Genomic DNA, 21,916 nt, shown 5'->3' with positions numbered 1-21,916 from the left:
TAATAAAAACTATTCTGGTGTGCTGTTCTGGACCCTTACTTTAGTCATCTTAAGTTTACATAAGGGGTCGGATTTGAGGAAAATGAATGCCAAGCATATCTGCTCTCTCTGTAGCACGCATCTAAATACCACTGGTTCCACCAGAGGGGGGAAAAAATATTAAAAAGGAATCATCAAATACAAACTAGATAAAAAGTGACAATGCAAAAAATCTCCAACAAGCTTTATCACTCACTGGGTATACTTATTATTGGGTTTGGTTTTTTTTTGTCACGTGGGAATAAATCATGGTGAGAAGAGTCTTAACTGAGCCTCTCCCACAGGGACCGGCAACGATCAGTTGTCCTGGAGAGATGGCCTTCAAGTAAAGGTCAAAGAAAATTGCTTTGGGAACCCCAGGAATATTTGTGCATGGTTGTTGTAGACACAGGTTGGCCTGTTGATTATAATCTTTACAGCTGGTCTCACTGCACTTCCAAACTTTTTAAAGTTAATTCAGCGTTTCTAGCACTTGACTATTTCTTTGCAAAACAAAGCATACGACTGAAAGCAAAGGAAAATATCAGAATTAAAACTTATCTGAAGCCTTTCCTGGCATGTATCTGTCTTCCTGACAGGTCTATAGCAGCATATCTGCACTAGCGTGGATAATTATTTTGGCCTATATTGCACTATAAACAAATGCTATCACAGGCATGTCAAAGTAGAGTTATTACTATAGGCATTTGGATTATCAGAGTAGGACACACAAAATACACATAACAACCAAAAACTTAGTTTCTTTAGCAGCAAAGGTGATGTCACTATTTCGTGAAATGCAAGCCTACATGAGATGGGTAAATCATGCAAAGCAAAGCAACAGCAGAAAAAAAAAATTAAAGCAAGTAAAAGCTCTTACTGTGCAACAAGCTCGCCAAAGTTTTCATCAGGGCAGTATTTTCGAGGACGGCCTCGTTGAATATGACGGCCACGTTTAAACTCTTCATCATCAACAGTCCAAAAGGACCCAAACTCATCCTCTACTCTGATAAAGCACTTATGCAGTGAGAGGTTGGTGCGAATGGCACCCTGGGACAAGAGCAGCAGCAAAGGAGATGAAGTGGAAACAAAGGGACACGGGATCGGGGACAGAACAGACATCAAATACAGGGAAAAGGAAAAAGAAAATAAAATGCAATAAGCATAAGCAAATGGTTTGTGAGGGTTAATATGCATTGCCACCTAAAAGCTACTAGCATGTGATGCAACAAACACCAAGCAAGCAGGGTCAGGGTACTGGTGGGCATACAAACAGTAGTGATGAGATGTTTGTCTTGGTTTCCCTTAACTGAAACAATGCGAAACCACCTGTGGTTGGTCTAACACCAGCTAGCAGCCAAAAGCCTCTACGTTAAACTGTAAGCATGATCCAAGCTAGGCTAAGAAGTTCAAACATGGTGGACATACCCACTGATCTTTTGTGGCCTTCGTTTTTGGAACTCTTGTTCATCCACTGTCCATACTGCCCCTTTAACGTTTTCTACTCTCACAAAACACTTGTGAAGACTAAGATTATGACGCACTGCATTCTGCAGCAAGTATAAAAGAGAAAACATTCAAAAACTTTCTATGAGAAAATGCTCATCATTGTCCAAGAACAGCAGCACAGTCAGCTTGACAGTCCTCATTTTGCAACGTTAAGCCCCTTTCCCTCCCCGCACCCGCTTGCTTTCCCCAGCTCTTTACGTCTTCTTTTGCAAAGACAAAATAAACATGAGCTTAAACCCAAGATTAAAAATTCACGTTACTCTTATCAATTATCCCCAGTGTGAATGAGAAGAGCCATCATTTTAAACATGCACGTTGTATAATACAGCACATTTCATACAAGAGGAATACAAGAGGAACATTGCTCAGACATTTTCAGAACAAATATATATGCTCTGCAAAGAGAAACTTCTCCCCTCCTGGAAAAGAAAGCAGTTAGAAAGGATTTCACACAAGTACAGACGGCTCAATTTAGCACGGAGGCAGTGGAGCTGGTGGTGTTGTGGCTTCCCACAGCTGGGCTAATGTGAATCAGGTGCTGAACCTCCTTCCATACCCATGGCATGGACCAGGGGCTCGGCAGCACCCCACCGGCCAGCACGGCACCGACTCCTGCCTCCACGGCCTGCTCTTATATGGAAGTTGGCTCCTATTTCTGGCAGACTACTGTACTGACTGATCTGAGCCTCTGCCAAGTGAAAACATGAGGAGGGCCCTCTGGAACAAAGTGATAATATCCCCACAGCTCATCACCCAGAGGGACCCACGCTCATGGCATCCGATGCTCACATGTCCTCTCTGCAGCTTGGTGCCGCAAAAGGATGAGCCAGGCCAACCCCTCCAACGTGCTTGGACCTTTAATGAAGCCAGACATAACGAGACACCTCGCTATGTCCTGGCAAGCTGTTGGCTTTTCTGTCCCTGCTCCCTCTGAAATGGTGCCGAGAGCCTTGTTATTCCTCAAATGGAGTGCCATGCTCCTTCCCTGTTTTAGGAGCTTTCTGAGCAAATACCCTACTTCAACAGTTGGACTCGATGATCTTAAAGGTCTTTTCCAACCTGAACAATTCTATGAGTCTACAAAGCCACTGGAATTTATACATGGAGCTTGTCCCCAGCACTGCTGAAAGGGGCTTGGTAAACAGGGAAAACAGAAGAAGCCATTTGCTGAGAATATGCAGGCGAACAAACTCTGTATCACTGGCACCACTGATTTCGTCAATCTGGTTGACTCGTTAGCAGGCACAATGCCAGCCAAACACATGGCCTGGGTCTAAGCAACTAAGAGACTACAATTTTTTTCCTTCCTTCGTTGTCTTCTTGGGGGTTTTTTTTGTTGGGTTTTTTTTTAATGAACATCGGGTCTGGATGGTGAAAAGGTGCTCTAATCATGAATGTCTAAATCACTGTGCAAACAAAGGGTATGCACAGTGCATTTGTCATGTAAATTAAGAGGCAGTGGTGTGTGTGCCTTGGAGGGGAAGGCTAAGAGTCTTTTGCTACTTTTCCATTTCTCTGCAATCACCAGCACAGTCCCCACACTCCTGCCCGTGGTGCAGGAAAAGATTCAGGGCTCAAATTGCCTTCACGCAGCAGATGCCCGAGTGCAAACGCGTCTCCTCTGGCTGCAGGTGCCTGAACCCAGCACTTTGGCTTTTCCACACTGATCTGCTTGTGAACTGGTGGAAAAATTAACCTTGAATATGCTTTTCCTCTCAGCAAAGTAGAAATGTAGCAGAGACCCAACCACTCCCATCAAGGCCACCTCCTTCTGTCCTTACTTTCTTCTGCCCTTTCTTTTTGATGATTTTTTTCTTTTTATTCCCCCTCCCACCTCTTCCAGGTTTCAATACTTCAGAAATTTTTGGCAAAATCCCTGATTTTGAGGTGGAGGAAAAACATGCAAACGCCCCACACCTTATGGGCTAAAATCAGCCAGCTCAGCAACTGCTGGTGGGTGCCGCACTAGTGCAACCTGACACAGGGCTGCTGGCCCACATCTGGGTAACTCAGGCAGTTTCCTGTGAAAATGGGAACACTGTCAAGTCTGGAGCAAAATGTAAGAATAATAATGCTATTTCCCTCAGTGAAAGCTGATCTTGTAGTTCATACAGCAGTTGATCAAATGCACACAGCAAAGTTCAGCAAAGGGAGATCTCTAAATTTGTAAAAAGTCTCTAAATACATGGTTGAGCAGAAATATTTGTGTTCCTCTTTAAATTAATGCTGGAGAAATACGCTACAGTCCGGTTTTGTTCTCTTGAAGTCAATGTGCAACTGATGGTTAAGGCTGCTGGATACGTTGAGACGGACAAGTTGAATGTTTGCAAGACGTCCATGAAGCATTGCCCTCGCTTTCCGTTTTCCATGTGATCACCCATTTAAGGAATTCATGGCAGAAAAGAATTGTTTTGTTTCCCCTGCCTCTGGATACTTGCTATCTAACAGTTTTATTTGAACAATACCCCAACGTTTTGGAGCCACACCTGCAGCCTGCGCCTCATGGCTGCGACTCAGTGCCAGCAAATTACTCCAAAAACTCAAAAGCAAACAGACATTGCCTCTGACCTGTCAGAACCAGTTCACAGTGCTCCCCCAGCAATCAGCTTAACAGAAAAATTAGGAGCTATTATTGTAAGATTATATATTTACCTTGTTAAAAATATTTGTATGCAAGCCACTTTTGCACAAAAATTACCCTGAACATGCTTGAATGTAGTAAATGAAAGGGTTTGTTATTTTAATAACTGCTCAGGCTCTGCTGTACTGCATTTTGGGAAAGAGGTTCATTTTGTAAAGGTCTTTATTCCTGCACTCTTCTGTGTTTTTAAAAGAGGGCTCAGGGAAGCATGCTCACACCAAACCCTGACCCTAAACTTCGGGAACACTAACCCAAATGCCCCCCAAGCATTAGCTGAAGGTGAGCACAAATCAGCACGTATATATTCAAATTATTCTGATTCTGCAATTAGCCCCTTGTGCTTGTTCTGCGCCCCGTGGGCTTCCCATCACGCCAATCCAGAGCTGCATTTCCATCCCTGCTGTTCCTGAAGGCTGGCACAAATCTGAGCAGCCTTCAGCAGGAAAACCTGTATAACTTGAAGCAGTTGAAAATTTTGCTAGTGCTGGTGGAACCTGGGGTGAAGCTCTTCTTCCCTGCTAAGTGAAGCAGAACCTGGACACCTGCAAAAGGTCTCCAAATGGTACCAGACTTCCTGGGTCACACCTTGCCCTTCTGCAAGCCCGAGGGTCTGCAGCTCAGTCTCCCTTGTCCTCTTCTGCAGAAGCACACTGCAAGTGCATGTGGCTTCTGGGACTGGATTTTATGTGATGCACAAAGCTAATTCCTAAGACTAGCCTCGCAGGAAATAGAGCCAGGGCTGCCTGCTGCCTTCTTCCACTCCCCTTCCATTTCCCTTCCCTTTGCTGCTGGAATTAAATAGGATTTTTACTTTAGCACCCACACCTGCACTGCCGAAAAGTCCTACTGGAACCACTCCAGCAGCAAAAGACAGGCAGGTCTAAAAGGATCTTAAATCAGGGAAAGTTAATTTCCTTTCTGGATAGTACGGAAGCTGCAAAGTGAAACACTGCTCATGTTTTCCAACTTCAGTGAAGAATCAAAGCAGCAGTCAGAGAGACTTTTCCTGAACCTAAGAGTTTCTAGACCAAGGTTAAAAATGTACAACATTGTGCTGGGACCTGAATTAAAAGCAAAACATGCTACTAAAACCCAAGCTAACTTCCAAGGACTGTTTTTAGCTCCACCGTCTAAAGGAATTCATCCTAAATGCAGACTGAGACAGGAAAAACAGGAGCTGATGAAACCACATGTATGGGACATACTTATCCTACCTGGTCATTTGAAGTTGCTTGAGAGCAACAGATTAAGAGCCTAGATTAAGAGAGGCTCAAAGTACCAGGGGTGCAATTTTTACAGCAATACAAGATCCTGTTATTTGATTAATTCCTTTGTCATTGCACTAGCTTCAGAAGCCAGCGTGGCTATAATAATGCTATATATAGAGAGAAGAAGTGGCCCCCCTCAAAATATCAAATAAAATTAACTCCTCAGACTTCTTATCTAACAATATCTGAGGTAGTTATGGTAGGAAATTAAAGTGTCAGATAACAAGTTTATTTCTGTAAAACACATTTCTTATTGTGGAGCTTGCTTCTTCCATGTTACATTCAATAAGCTTCTGCTGTGTAATTTAAACAATAAAAAAGGAGGTTTGTAACAGATCTGTGTATGCAGTTAAGAGTCAATTGATTGAGGAAAGAAATCCACTGATCTATAGATCCTAGGGAAAAAAGCGGTCATTGTGATTACACTCTGCATAACTAGAAGACAAACAGTGTATCTTCTACTGACACAATAACTTTACCTCTTTTTTTTTCTTTCCTAACATGTTCCAGCTGAAGGGCTTGAGTTTCACTGCTAGCAGCAACCACACAGAGGAACTCGTGGCATGATCAGAGAACACAAAAGCCAATAATGGGGATTCAATTAGTGGTTTTCAAAGGCAGAAGAGTTTTTCTGCCAAATATTAAATTGTTCCTGCAGATAAGGCACCCAGTGTGTGTCGAAACTGCCGATCTAAATTTTCATGTCCACATGTCGTTACAATTTGTTATGTCATCAGCAACGTCTATTCTGTACATGTCAGACAGCAAAGCCAAGAGGCACAGGTGGGCCAAGGCTTACCTTCCACGTCGCCGCGTTGCGTCTGAAGTAAGCAAACATTCGCGTGAACCAGTTGTAGATTTCATTTAGTGTTAGCTGTTTTTCTGGAGATTCGAGGATGGCCTTGTGAAGCAAAGCGATTGCAACATCAGTTATGAGCATACCAGTACAATATACACTGACAGTTTTACTTTACCAAATACAGAAAGGAAAGAAAGGAAGAAAGGAAGAAAAAAGAAGAGATTTGGAGCAAAAAATCCAAAGGAGGGTTTTCACAATACGAACTAAGATTAATGGCTGTATTTAACAGTTCAATGGCAAAATTCAAAATGGAATTATCTAATTGTTTTGAGTTTTTATTTCTGTTTCCTTACAGAAATATTAATTTATCAGTCATTCATAAAGCAGAATCAAAGAGAAATGCAAAACATTTCACTAGCTGATTAAAGCTCAGTAATTATTTAGAGCTCAGATTAATTCTAGGGATCAGAGATTACTGTAGCTTGTGATAATTGACTTGCCATCTTTAAACAGGCTCATTTTCACTGTTGTGTGAAATGAATTTCCTAATAATCACATCGTATTGTAATACTTAATCAAAAGCAATTATGTTATATATTGCAGTTCTAAAAACCCTTATAGTAAAGGTTTGAGCATTTGAGCACGCTTACATACCAAAGGTTTGAAAATCTATTTAATCCAGAGTGTGCATATATAGGGAGATACTTTTTTCCTAATCCAAATGTGTGTGTTTGGCTCAGCTTACCTGTCTAATTAAAGATGCATACGTGAATGGTGGTCTAACTTCTGCGTTCTTATAAAATTCTTGGTTCTGGGCAATATCTGCTAAATAAGAGCAGTTGTTCTGTTATCATCACAGCCTGCGGCTGCCGGGCTTCAGGCAACACAAGCTGCCCCACCAAAGGGGCTGCACCACCAGAACCCCTTTACCTGAAGAAATGGGGACGTTGTATTTATCCGAGTACCGCCTCCGGATGGGTCCGACGTTGTGCATGCTCGTGGTAGTGATGACCGACGGTCCCTGTGTGACGGGAGTGATGGGCGCAGTTGGGGTGGTGGGAGTATGAGGTAAGCTCTGCGGAGACGCCTCGGATGCAGTCTTGGAAAGCGTGACGCTCGATACCAGATTCAGCTGTGGAGGGAAGGACGAGGGTTTCGTTACGAACGGCATTTCTGGCTAAGGAAAGGCTGCAAAGAAAATTCTCGGTAACGGAGTCTTCCTCAGTTTGAAGCAGAGAGCACTCACTTCAGCGCCAGGTGCTGTTGTAACATCTCCATCAGAAGCCAGTAAAGTGAAATAAATATATAAGTTTCTGAATAGATTTAAAGAACGAATAACGAAGCCTGCTGCTGGAACTCCAAATCGTGAATTTTTATCTAAACCTTAAAACAAGATCTTACACAGCACATAATTTTAGTATTTTATTTTAGTTCCATTGTTTCACAGTCTAAACCCCACACATCTCTTATGCTGTCATTATGCATAGCTTCTAATCACTCTTCTTGGATATTTCATTGAAGGCACCAGGCTTAAAATAAAAGGCAAGACTTTCCTAGGGACATACTAGGGAGAAACTCAATCTCTCTGTTCAGCATTTAGGCTTTTTCTTTTTTCCCCTCTGTTCATCCATTTTAAAAGCAAAGCCGAGAGCAGGTTAACACTGGAATAATTTAATTAATCACACTGCATGAAATACTCCAGGATTCGGTCCTGCAGAAGTGGCACCACTCTTTTTTTCCCTCCCAGGACAGAAGGTATCGGCATTACCTGCACGAAGCCCAGCCCAGGACAAATGGCAGCTTGCCACCTCAGGCTGTAAGACACAACTGTCTCCAGGGTTGTGTATCAAACCCAGCTCCAACTGAAGCGTTTTCGATACACAACCCTATTTATATAACCAGCATCCACATTCCTCCCTGACCCTTTCTTTCTGCCCTACACCGTCCTTTGAAAGACGATTCTTCATCTCAATAGGTCACTCCTGCTGAAGTATTTTAAACAAACAGTCTGATCTCTTAACTACAACATCAGAAAAGACGACTTGAGAAAAAGGCTCTGACTACTTCCACATTTCCTTCCCTTAGGCGGTTTTGCAAGTAACATTGGTGAAATCCTGACCCCACTGAAGTCGGTATCAAAATTCCTACTGAATTTAACAGGGACAGAATTTTACAACTTTTGCTCATGATTAAAATTCCTTTTTGCTGGATATGAAACCTTTTCGGATGAAGGCAAGGCACACTACTCAGCTATCCCCCCAAATATCTCATGTTTATCCACAAGGCACTGTATTAATTTCCCTCGTATGAAACTAACCAGATAAGAAAACTCCTATTAGCATCCCTCATGTGAGTTAATAGCCACAAATAACATTTCTTTATAAAAATAATAGGATTTATCCAAAACAAAGGTAGTGTAAAATAAAAGGCTCTAATATTACAGAAAGAATACTGACACAAAAAGCCCACGGCCCACAGAAAGGGCACAGCTGAGTGATAGGTAAATTGTGATTGCTCTTTCCCTCTGGATGGTGAGAAGGAGCAAGCAGAGGAAAGCCCCAACCACAAATACGGCTGAAATGGTGCACAAGCATCTCTGAGGAAAGGAGGTAATGAGCAGCGGACCTGCAAACACCCACCTCCCTGGGCAGGTGCTTACAACCAATGCTTTGCCTTCCAGTGGGAAATACTTAACATTTCATGGCAAAGCTGGAGAGCACAAACCCAGCGAGGGATGGTGCAAGGCGGTGAAATATGGGTATTGATTTCCCAGAGACTCCCACACCAGTGTGATCCGCTATCAGCAGTGTGGAGGTGAGCACGCCTGCCCAGACCCCGCAGGGCCAGCACTGCTGCCACGTGCTGCCCGGTCCGATTGTTGACTGGCATGATTTAAGGACACTGATTAGGGACATGTATATAGTAATGTCTCCCTGTTATCCATCTATTACATATGATAAAAGGACCAGTGACGATAATTATAGTACAACTGACAGGTCTCACCATGAAATTAAATCTACTGTATTTTATCTCAGTTTCTAAATGGACATTTTAACAGTCCAATAACTGCGAGCAAATCTGCATCAATTTTAAGTGCCCGTCTCTAGTGCAGGCTCGGCAGCCGGGCCCTCCTGTTGCAAAGATCACTGCTCGTGCTTCATCATTATGGCTCCAACTACTCCATTTCAAAAGAGCCCCCTTCCTTTTTTAGTGTGTAAAAACTTAACATTTAATCTGTTTCTACTAGGGAACTGCAAGAAAGAATCCACAAAGGTCACCGTTCCCTGCTTAAAGAATTTGAATTGAGCTAAATTTCTTTAGGCTTTTCAACATAGGTACCAAGTAGGAATAAACACAGAAGAGGACGAGCAAAGGTGGGGGGGGGGCTTTAACAGGCTTGACAAATGACACTGTGATTCACACCCACTGCTGGGCTGCCACTAATAAGCTACAGAGGAAGCAGCCAATCTCAGCTAATTACCAGATAAAATTGTATTGTAAGGACTCTAATTAGGAGATGCTTATGGAGGTGATCTAATGATTAAACGCTGCATCCAAGTGACCCCACCATCAATGTGCAGTGGTGCAAGATGTCACCGGAATATTTTGTAGAAACAGTAATTTTATTTCAAGGAGGGGAGGCAGTAATATTTGTAATAATGGCTATGAGGTAAACTAATTAAAAGACAGTTCCTAAAGGAAGACTGTGGCTTTGAGCAGCTGTGGCCGTTCCAAAACAAAGTGCCAAATCTCAACAGAGGAGCTGCAGTCAAGTGGAAAATTTCTGCCTGACCTCTGCTCTTGCTATTAATTTGCAGGAAACCTAATGACACATATACATATTCCCACAAAATTGTTCTAATTGCTAATTTGCCAAAGGAGCCCAGTTTCCAAATTAAACATGACTGCAGTCTGTGAGGAAGGAGAGAACAAAAAGCTGGAACACAGCGAGTCTGCTGCATTTCACCTCCGACGACCATTTGTGAGCCTGAACCAACAAGTTAATGAAACACGACCTTGTCGATCGCTAGTGAAGTTTTTCCTTTTTCTGTGTTTTATTTGATGACACTCTCCTCTTCCAGCCAGGGTCCATCCCTGCCACTGCTGTTACCGAAACACAAGCTAGGGTAAGGGAGGAGAGGGCTGCGCTCCTTCCACAGACCTTCGCTGCTGCTTCCTTTGTTGCATCTATAGCGCAAAGGCTGAAAAATCGGTTGTGAATTAGAGCAGAATAACAAATTATGAATGGTGTTGGTTTTGTTGCCATCTTGAATTATTAATCCGAATGGTAAACTATTAAATCTTAATATTGGCATCAATTAGAAACTTGAAAGCGGCCGTGGATGATTGTGCAGGGCAAAGATCAGGGAGGGACCGTGCTGGGAGGGTTTCTTTTCCTGATGGAAACTTGACACGGTTTCTCCCTGTTTGCATTTTCTATTTAAAAACAAGTTACTATGATTAGAAAAGTTGATCGTGTTGGTATTTTGTGCACAGCCTGTTTCCCACATACCACAATTTTTGGATGAGGTAGCATTGCTGGCAGAGGGGAGGGAGCCTAAAGTCATGGAGTGAGCACTCCAATGAGCAGGAACTCTTGCACTGAAGTAAGGCACAACATAGGGCACTCTCCAAGTACACTGGAGAGCACAGCTCCTGCACCAAAGGGTTAAACGATTTTGTAATGTTTGTACTGGGGATGGGGGAGGATTTCCTCCAGCCTTTAATGGAAAAAAAAAAAAAAAAAAGCAATCACAGGAGCCAAAACCCCCCAAAACACCAAGAAGAAAAAAAACCACCAACATAAAACCCACCAAAGCCCACAACAGTTTTAGGTCCTAAAATTCTGCAAATTCAGTCACTGACCCTTGTTGGGTGCTTTGCTCGGTTTTGAGTTTTGAGAACATTTTCTCATACTGTTTTAACTTAATCATGAATACCGGAGCTGTTTCAGCGTTCAATATCCTGCTTAGGATTTTATTATTAACCTTCTCTTTTAAGAAATAGGCATGTCTTCCTATTAAAGGTGAAGACTGAGTCATTTTCTTTATTTTCTTTAGATATAAACAAGGCAGAGAGGTAACCTTCTCCTTCACTCTGTAAAATAGATTTCCAGTAAGTGGCTCTCCCACTAGGGCTAAGTCTGATTTCTTTTTGTGTAAACATTTTACATGACAATGGTGGCTGCACATAAAAAAGCCCCTGAAACTCTTTTAGAAGAAAAAAAAAAAAGAATTTCGTGTGTATATATACATATATTTCTAAGTGTCACAGTGGGGCCATTACCCACTGCTGCAGGGCAGTGACTCCTCTGCAATAGATGCTGCAGCTCTGGTCCCAACTGGGACTGAGGATTTATTCACACTGAGTTCCTCGGCATGAAACGCTCTGGAACAGAGATTCCTTTTCTTGACACCCAGGGTGGGAGAGAAAGCTAGCACTGGGCCTAAAACTTTGTTAAATGCTGTGTCTTCCTCTCCCATTTCAGCCTGGACACATTAGTGTATTAGATGCAGAGCCTGGCAGGCAGCAATCACTTAGCAGGTGTTGTTATTGGCAGGAATACTAAGGAAACCGAAGCTGAGGAGTGAGACTTAATGAAAACCAGTATATAAAAACAGCTTTTGTTGTGCTTGAGAATCTCTCTTTATTGCTGCGTATCGTTATTTTTTCAAAGTATAAAGTACGGCTGCAGCAGCTAAAATGCTCAGTCATTACCTCAACAGTTAAAAGACTATTTTTTTTAATGCTTTGTTATTACAGTTGCTAAAAACAGTATTTCAAAACAATCATAACTGCTATGGTTAGGGTAAAAAAAATACATAGAAGGAGGGATATTTAACAGTGCATCTTATTTAAAGTGCTGAAAGTTTCTCTCAAAGTTTTCTGTCTATTTTTAAAAGATGGCTGTAGCACCCAGTATGCAGAATTACTTGTTGGTTGATGCTTTTTCCTTTTCCTTCCCTTCCTATGAACTTCGACATAAGTTAATCCCCCAAAAGAAAGCACATTTCCATTTCAACCTATTATGCTGATCTCTAACACCAATGAAAATAGCATGTAGGGGAAGGTATCTTAATAGCAAAACCAGAACGACAATTCTTGAGAAATCGTTCCGGCTTTTGTGTTGTGGTTTTGGTAGGTTTTTTTTGGTTTTTACCTTGAAAAAAATAAATCACCATACAAAAATGTCACAGCCTACTGCTACACAGAAAGCTTTGTTCTTGCTGTATTCAGGCCCTTTAGTATCACCAAAACAACACATGTAGCAGTAATAGGAACAACTTTGCCTGTTCTGAGTGTTAAGTTGTGAGATACTTCCATTTTCTTTTAAAGTGCTGCACTGTTGGGCAGTTTAATTATAAACCTGGACATTTTTGAAGGTGGCCCTGAGCACTGCCCCAGCTCCTGATGTACTCCCCCTCCTCAACAGCTCCTCAGGAGCTGGGAGGAGAAGGGCAGGGGAGAGCTGCCCTTTGCAGTACATCAGACATCACCAGTGACCTCCGCACCTACCTGGCAGCAACTTAGGCCGTCCACCACTACATTACGTAAAAACGTGCTTAAATCTCATCGGCTTTAACAGGACTAAAGAGTTCTCCTGAACAGATGTCTTGGTGGACTGGTGTAGTGAAATGTATGGGCCACTCCACCACCCTTTCCAAGGTTAAAATTACTGCAAGGAGCTAAAGCCACCCAAACAGGATGGATGGGCATGGCTATCCTGGACAAGCATCCCCCTCTCTGAAACTGGGCAAGTTCTGAATTGATGCACAACCACCAAGAACCAGGCTGTGCTCTACCTGGTCCAAATCCAGCCGCTCAGCTACTGTCAGAAGTCCAAAAGGCAAAGACAGTACTAATGGTCAGTGTGGATTACAAACGGCATGAGGTTTTCATGGACACTCAGTCACCAATTTTACCTGCCAGTAACAAAACAGTTTAAAAACAAGCATTAAGACCCTTTAAGCAGAGTAAAAACATTTCCTCAGTCATAAAAAGGCTGTAATTTAAAATCCCAATTCACTGCTATGTTTGGATTTGCAGCTGCTCTTTCCTTTAAAATCACTGATGTACCGTAATATATTAATTCTAATGTACACCTTGCATTAGTTATGTTGGCAGAAAAAAATTAATTACTGGATGTAAAGAATACTTTGCACTGCAATAATGGTCATCAGATCTTTTTACCAAAGTCCTATCCCACTGAGTTAAAAGGACTAGGGTCTAGCATAGTCTATGCAATGCCTGTGTATTTTTTTTCACTAGGAAAGCACGATTTATGCAAAACACTATACTTCTACATTTTATAATTAATTTTCAAATGCTTCACCTATACATATTTTAATAATTTCTGATTTATCAGATGGTATCTATAATAAATTTTTCTATATTTCAATAAATGAAAAGAAGGCAGTTTCAATCCAACAACAGAGTGCCACACAATATAGGCCTGTCAGGCACCAATTTTTACTTCTAACATGTAAGTTAAAGGATAAGGAATTTATAATGCTGCCTGTGAACGAAACCACTTTTCATACACAAATGTGATCTTTTTTTTTCCAAAGGGTAATACAACAGTACATTTACATAAACTAATCCAAACAATCTATGTATTTGACAATGGCAAACCTCACACAGACTGCCTATTGTTGGTTTACATCTTGGAGTTCTTTATGTTGGCTTGTAACACTGCTCTAGCTGTCAAAGGTTTGACTTGGACTCTAAATAAATGGTTATAGAAGTGCTGTGCAGCGATATTGGACTTCTTTGCAAAAGAAAACCTGCTGTGTATGAATTCAAAAGCTATTAATTTTTCAGTCAAAAATATTCATGCCTATTTCTTTTAATAAAGAAACACTGTGCTGAGCAACTGAGAGATAATGTTGACTAGTGGTACAGAATTTTCAATAGAGCGGTTAAAAATAAATTTAGTAGGAGGTCCCCAACAAAGCTATAATTTTCCAGAATGTAAAACATTTTTAATACTAATCAAGCCAGCCCTTTTCCCCCTGTGTTCACTTTTTTTTTCCCCACTGCTTTTCCCTGTTTATTAGCTGTTAACACTAATCTTCCTGGCGACACCGCCTGGTATCTCCATAGCCTACAACACCCGCGAAAGCTCCCTGCCCTCTGCGGCCAAGCATCGATCACGAGCCGCCTTGCCAAACGCTGCTCGCCGCCTTATGATTTCCTCCCTTTAGTTTTTAATCCTTCCTCCTGAGGGGCACCGCTGTTATGAAAGGCCTCAAGGCAGAGTGCTTTGAGACTCCCAGATTATTCCGCTGTTTTAATTTTTAATCCAGTAAGAGCTATAGAAACCAAACCTCCTCCCCATTCTGTTGGGTCTACATACTTTGCCAACAATGCACTGAAGCATTTGCATTCAGGCTGAGATGGATGTGAGGAACTAGAAGAATGCTATTTTTACAGACACTGTAAGTAGTTTCTACTCTAGAGCGCTGGTATCCACCGGATCAAGCAATTTTAGGCATCTCAACAGCTTAAATGGAAGGGTTTATACCTACCACTCAACTCTCTCCAAGAAGGCACCGAAATTTCCCATTGACTTTGACATCTGCTCCAGTGTTGCTGAATAGCCTGCAATTTTCTGTCTAGTAGCCTCCCTATGTACTTCTGCAGCCATTTATTTCCAACTACATGGAAACTGAGAAATCCTTTTCTAGTAAAAATGTGTGCGCGAAGTGTTTAATGATTTTATGTTCTCTATCTCTGTAATGTGTTCTGTTTCAGACATTAATTTTGTCTACCAACTGCATCTTGGCAGGCTACCATATTTGCTGGGTTAATAGTCTGACTCCTTTTTATTTCCATCACCATAAATCACACATATATGGGTGTGTGTTTGCTTTATTTATAGAAAAAAAATCAGTCAAAACAGATAAACCAATACTTTGTCATTATGCTGCATCATTGCATATTGATTAAAATTGCTAGTACTAACTATAGATTGTCAACGCTCAATTAATTTTCACACAATGACTCAAAGCAAAATCAAATAAAGCCAGTGTACCTTTAAATCTTACAAATCTTAAAATCAGGAAGCAAAGCACTCTCTCCATTTTGAATAATCACTGGAAGCTCTGAGGAACATTTTCAGCATTAAGAGGTTGGGAGAAAACAACAGTTGAAGAAGAGTCATTTTGATCAGGGAATGAGATGGTGGGTCTGCCTGGGTTTGGGGCTACCCAGGAGTTTTCTTGGGCTGCAGAGCTACTTGCTTCCCCTGCACCCTCTTTTTTAAAGGGCAATCTGGGGCGGAGAAGGTTTCCCTTCTCGGTTTCAACAGTATAAAACCTGATACTGGTTAACCGCGATTATCATCAAAACGTGCAGCTAGAGTCTCTTCTACTGTAAATGTCTGTCAGACAGGGAGAAAGCAGAATAAATATACTAAATATAATTTAATTACATCTCCTTCCTAACACTTCCTAAGATTTCATACAAGTTGGACTGATGCAAAGCGACTTACAGGCTACTACGTAAGGCCAGAAAAAAGCAAAACTTCTTTCTAACTCCCTGAAGAGAAGGGGATGAGGAAACCCAGGTGCCCATGGCATTGCGTTCTGCAAAGCAGCACTTTACATCTCATCACCATGGCTGGCTCTGAAGCGGGCTGCACTTTGTATCACACGCTCCAGTGGGGAACAGGAAAGAGAGGTTTGTTGTGAGGTTTTATTTGCTTTTGGCACAGTTTGGTACTTACGGGCTGAGGGGTGGCTTTTGGTTCAGTTGACTTCACATGCAGGTGTGTCATCATGGCTTGCAGGCGCTCTTTATCTTTTGCAAGCTAAAAGGAGGGGGGAGAAGAAATATCCTCTGTTACTCGCACAAATAAAACCCAGTCTCTGCTTATTCCTAATTAAACAGCTGGCACCGAGGCATGAGACAGAAGAGTTTTATTGCTGAGTAGTTTGGAAATTGTATATGGTCTATTCGTGAGGTAAAGCTAACGCATGGTGCTGGGTGTCACTATTTCCCAAAGCAAAATGCATTAGTCCTCGAGTGAGAAAAGCTAGACCTGCCGGCACCAAGAGCTTCACTCTAGCCCTGACAGCTAAAAGACAACAGTGAATCATGTTTATTAACCAGCCCCACTCCAGCTCAGGAGGCACAGCAGAAAGCAAGCAAGGCAGCGGCTCTGAGATGCCTTTGCCTCCTTTCAGACCAGAAAACAAGTGGCACAAATAGACCATGGCTTTTACGGCACCTATAGGCCTTGTGGCACGTGCAGCAAATGCAGAGAGAGAAGTGGTTAAACTACACAAGGCACCTCCATGGGGCATGGCAGGCAGCCTCAGCTCTAGAAAGCATCTTGCTTTTACTTGAGAAGGTGGCACAGCCCCTCGGTGGGTGACCCTGGGCAGCCAGGCTGGGAACCTGAGCAGATGCACCCTGAGCATGGGCAGGAGCAGCAGGGTGGGTTGCCAGCATCCCTTTGGCATACACCTGTGGGCAGCAGGATGGGAAGGGCTAACAGCGTACAGAAACCACCCCAGAGCACTCATCTCAGGGCACCCAACGCCACAGGACTGATACTTTCACCTTTTCTCATCAGTCACATCATGGCCAAGAGTTAGGGCAAAGCTCCTGCTTTGAATGTCTCTTCCACTTAATGGTTGAGAACTGCATCAGGCCACAGCTGCTGCCTTGGGACCACACCGTACACAGCCTTAGCCAGGATGGCTTCCCAATGCATTTCAATGCACTGGACAAACACTATATTTCATTATTTTTAGAAACCATTTTTTGTATGTGCAACAGGACTGTTTCCAGCTGCTTTAAAAAAAATACGGTGGAAAGATATTAAGAAATAATACTAATGAAAAAGGGGTGTTATTAACCTACATGCCCAGTGTAAAAGCTCCTGTTTCCAGCAGGACTTGGATCGGGTTCTTAAAAACGACGATTTTTGCAGACTTTTTGCTTTAGACAAGCCAGATCCCAGTGCCAAGAGGAAAACTGCGCTCACATTCCAGCAACACTTTAAACAACCTGCCCACCTTATCACCATCATCTGTTTGTAACAGTAAAGTTGGGCTAAGTGTATATAAAAGGAGACTTGGTCATAAATCCCCATTCGTATCCTTACGGTCACGGTTGCCTTGCTGTTTGCAAGGCGAGGGGTTTCTGACCGTGCCAGAAAGGCACTGTGATAGGATAAAACTTGGCACATGGGTTTCCAAGACAGGAATTAAATAAAGGAAAAAATGGTGTGACCACTGTGTGCTCTGGAAGTGCAAAAGCAAAATCACTGGGCTTTTCAAACAGCTGCTTTTTCTTGGTCAAAAACCTCAATGGCAAGAGAGAGAACCTGACACTCACAGCAGATCTCCTGCAATCTCATCACCAGATCTGTGCTGGACTTCACAGAAGAGCCAAAGAGCAGCGACAGGCTCTTATCATAGCAGTGCAGCAGAAACTTCTCCCTCTGAGAGTCCTCTGAGGACCTCTTCAGAGAAAGGAGAGGTCTCACCCCTCAGCTGCCGTGCTTCACACAAAACAAATTAAATCCAAGAAATAGCTGTGCTCTCAGTGCAGCCCTGTTGTGCAATCTCTCATCTGTAGCAGTCACTGGGCGCACCAGGCTGCTTGGCGGGGTCATCTGTGCATTAAATTCTGGTCTGCAGGCTACTGCAGAAGAACAACATCTTCTAGCCAAAATAAATAGAAGGCAGGCACCTGAAAGCTTCCTGCCTGCACCAGTGCGGCGGCAGGAGGGAAGGCACCCGGGCAGCCCCGGGCACACCCTGCCGCGCTTCCTCCGGGCCCCCGCAGCCAAACGGAGCGGTGCACCTCCCTCCGAGCGGCCGGGGTCCTTGTTTGCAGTGTTTTCACTCATCATCTTAGCAAGGCTTTTAACGCCGTTTCTGGTGGACGGAGGTTATTAAAGATCCTCTCGACATTTCAGGCAGACACATGCTAGCATTTTGTCATAGTCTAGGAATTCAAACACTCACCCAGTTAGGCAGGAGTTTAAATTATGAAAAATAGAGGTCTCTCAGTTTCAAAGCACTGAAGAGAAGTAAAAAAATCTGAAGAATTTCTTTAAACTGTTTTTCCCTTAGGTCAGGAAGCAGTAGTGATATAAAACTAGAATGTCACTAGTAGCCCCCTCTGGTCAATGGGGTCATACAAAAGAAGCCATGAGGGCTCGTTTGGTCACCGATGGGAGCAAATTCTCACTGGTGGCTCTCACGGGAGCCCAGATGCTCCAGAAATGGGGATTACTAGTAGACATGCAGGAAAATGGTCTTGATATACTGATAGTGTTCTTGGGCAAGGAGTATTCTGCCATGTACATAAAGATCTGCTCTGTAGAGGGGGTCTGAGGACCAGAACACACTCCCATCTGAAGCCTCATTCTTTCTTCCTATTTCCATTTTGAAAGCTCTGCATGGTGGGAGTTTTCAGATGGCCACCCAGTTCATGATAAGCCTGATTTTGTGAGGTTTCCCTCACCTCTGTGGGGTACAACCACGATGCAGGTGCCTGACTGTGGTTCAACATGAAACACACCTAGAGAAAGGTACATGCTTTGCAAACTTGGGACACCAAGACACATGCCTTGCCCCAGAGAGGTTAAATCCTAAACCTACACAGGTAGGAATAGCAGGAGAGGGAAGGCATAGAAAGCACAGGCCAGAAGGGACTCAAGGCAAAGGGGCAGCATGGGAGTCTGGTGACTAAGGAGTAAGAGAGGAGGCATTAAGCACAGATGATGGAGAAATAACACAGGAAGAAAAACAGACAGAAAATAACGGCAAGAAGCAGGAATGTGAAAACAGAAACCTGGCAAGGGCATTCAACAGGAGCAACACGGCCACACCAACAAGAAGGGAGATCGCTTCAGCAGTAGGATTTTGTACAGACCAAGGACAAAGGAGAAGTAAGCCAGTCATGGGCAATGCAAGAGACGACCAAGACACAGCTTCTTTCCTTCCGTTATGGGCCTAGTTGGGCTGTGCACTAGAGAGGTTAAGATCCACTTCAAGAGTGTCAGTGGATGCTTTAGGAAAACAGGCCCAAACAGTGTTTTCACTACACTGAAAATGGCCAGCTGTCTTCAATTTCTCCCATGAGAAGATACTTTTTAAAACTTATCATAGCCTTGTTGCCGTTCTGGGATGTTTTTTCACTCAAAGGTGGTGCTGCTAAGAACTAGCTAAGGATAAGGATATGTTCCTGTGTTTGTGTTTTACCCGGCAGCCCAATTCTCACTATTTATAAAGACAACAAATGATCACGTCAAGATGGTTTAAACAAAGTGAAATATGAGAAGATCTCTACCTTGTCTGTGATATTTTAAGTATGTTTGTGATGGAAATGTTGAGACCAAAGCTTCGAGATACTTCTGCGAAGGGGCATTTACAATCAAACACAAACCAGACCTGACCTGTTTTGTTGTGGGCTTTTCTTTTCCAAAAAGTTGACGTAAAAATTACTTTCTTTAAAAGACACTGCACTAATCTCTGTCAATGACACTGCTAAAACTACTGTGCGTGAAACAAGCAAGAGCATAAAGAAAAAAAGGCAGGCTTGCATTTGGGTCCATCGCACTCAAAACCTTAAATGCATCCCTCAGGTGGAAGGAATTTGGTAAATTCTACTCCTGTCTCTATGGGGCTGTACATGAAATGGTGCAGCACTTAGATCTTGCCATGGTGCTGGACCCTGAACAGCATGTGATACTTCACAGCTCCACTGGAAGGCAAAGCTTCTCACCAGTGCTCAGCTCTGCATGTCAAATGGTAAAGGCTATGGATCCCTCTTCTATCTAGCTCACAAAACTCAAACAATTGGTCAGAGGGCTTGTCATCACCCCATTGGTAAGTGCTCTACTGCAGAAATATCAGGTCAGTGGTCATAGTCCAACTGGTCCTGCTATAACATGTTGAGCGCTGCAGACAGCATCACTAAAAACTCTGCTGTTGGGCCAGACTTCTGTTTTATTATGGTCCTATGCAAAACCAGGTCACAGCCAGACAAACTAGGTACTGGAGGACAAATCCTTGTACTTATTTAGGCAGATTATTTTTCTTTTTTTTTTTTTTAAAGTATCAAGAGGACCGATACACAGGATGAAAGAAAAGGGAGAAGAGAGGAGTTACAGGTACATTTCAGAAGCAGGACCACCTTCCTTCTCCTCTACCTGTCCTTGCTGGCCAATGCACAGATGGTTTCACTCTGTTATCAACATCCCTGTCTAAATTAAGCCTCCAGTTCATCCTATTTACTGTGCTAGTATGATTGTTAAAAACAAATCCAGAACTCTTTGGCTCTTGCACCACTCTGAAATTATGTTCTTGTCCTGGAGACCTTATACTGCCTCTATGCAATGACTCCAAGCTAAGAGGTATTCCCTAACACTAAATGGGTGGAAAGCTGTAACTATTAGTGTCTAAGTCACTTATGACAATCAGTAGAATGCACCACTGATAAATCTTTACAAAATATTGTCAAGGGCTTATGGATTGGTGACAACCAACATCATCTCTGTCCTGCCCGACTGTTAACACAGGGCATTCTCCTGTAGTTCCAAGCACAGCCATTCCCAGCGACTGCAGGAGAGAAGGATTAATGCTTTTCAACCTGACTGTAACTGGAAAATCTAGATTTACCCTCAGCCTGAATATTACTGCATCTTGGTAAAAGATTATCTCATATCTCAGTTTACCAGGAAGACTGCAGATTTTTTTTCCCTAACTCCCAAGAAACTTGTTAAAATAACAGACCCTTTCTCATAATATTTTCTGCAAGACTCTGATATTTTATGACTGGTAGTTTGATTTTTATAAAACTTGTATTAAAATAGTTTATATTGCTTCAGCTAATAGTGAAAGAGTGTCATGACCAGCATGTTCCTGAAAGTAAAATTTTAAGAAATATCTATGAAAGAAAAAGGGTAATTTGTAAGATAAGAAGATAAAAGGCATTTTTTTAAATGCTTATCTGGAAAAGTAACAACAAGAAGTTTAAGTGTGGTTTTGCTGATTTTTCTCTCCAACTATTTGAAGCTATAAATGACTTAACTCAGTAAAATTCCAAATGTAATTATCTTCTGTACTTAGCCCAAGGCTTTCCATATATCTCTACGCTGCTGTCTTGCATACAAAATAGGTTTTTCAATAGCTGGTAACTATATAATGTACAACATTGTTTTAATTTCCCCTTCTTTGCTAACCTCTTGCCTACACACAGACGCACTGTCAAAGCTGCCCAGCCAGAGCAGCGAGGTGCAGGGAGACAGAAAGGACTCAAAAACATTTGGAAAGGCAGTTACACAAATAGGTTATACCTTTGCATCACATTCAATATATTCCCATTTACCCCCTTTTGGTGCTTAAAAAAAATTATATGCTACAAATGGCAAAAAAAATAAGAGTAGTAATAATAATACATGGAGAGTATTAGTATATGAGAGACCACCAAACAAGCCAGGTCATGCAGCGTTTTGAAATAAACATCAACCATTTCCCCCATGTATCAACAACTCTAAATGAAGGGGACCACATTCCGCTCGCCCCCCTCCACCCCCCTGGGTGAGTATAAATAGCATTAGATACATACTGATGGATTTCCAATCAGTCAGCCTGTTTAAGTTTCCTATTTCTTTTCAAGTTACAGTTTAGGAAAGAGGAAATGAAGCTGCAGTTTCTT

The 21,916-nt window shown here is 42.5% G+C and overlaps 1 protein-coding gene across 24 annotated transcripts in view; it reads right to left on the bottom strand.

Annotated features, from left to right (window-relative positions):
• The window catches only part of FOXP1 (forkhead box P1), a 387,257-nt gene that overhangs the window by 15,224 nt on the left and 350,117 nt on the right, over positions 1-21,916 (bottom strand). For 20 of the 24 annotated variants that reach the window (XM_030501104.1, XM_030501109.1, XM_030501116.1 and 17 more), the window contains 5 exons: positions 15,963-16,046; positions 7,166-7,367; positions 6,981-7,060; positions 6,236-6,337; positions 1,447-1,568 (listed from right to left, as the gene is read on the bottom strand). In XM_030501104.1, the coding sequence (XP_030356964.1) occupies positions 1,447-1,568; positions 6,236-6,337; positions 6,981-7,060; positions 7,166-7,367; positions 15,963-16,046 (590 nt within the window). The remainder of the gene's footprint in view (positions 1-1,446; positions 1,569-6,235; positions 6,338-6,980; positions 7,061-7,165; positions 7,368-15,962; positions 16,047-21,916) is intronic. The other 4 variants (XM_030501114.1, XM_030501118.1, XM_030501123.1 and 1 more) reach the window with 1 other exon arrangement.

Source organism: Strigops habroptila, chromosome 11, assembly GCF_004027225.2.
Source record: "Strigops habroptila isolate Jane chromosome 11, bStrHab1.2.pri, whole genome shotgun sequence".
Lineage (NCBI taxonomy): Eukaryota > Metazoa > Chordata > Aves > Psittaciformes > Psittacidae > Strigops > Strigops habroptila.
The sequence above is the reverse complement of the archived record's forward strand: the minus strand, read 5'-3'. Positions and strand labels throughout refer to the sequence as shown.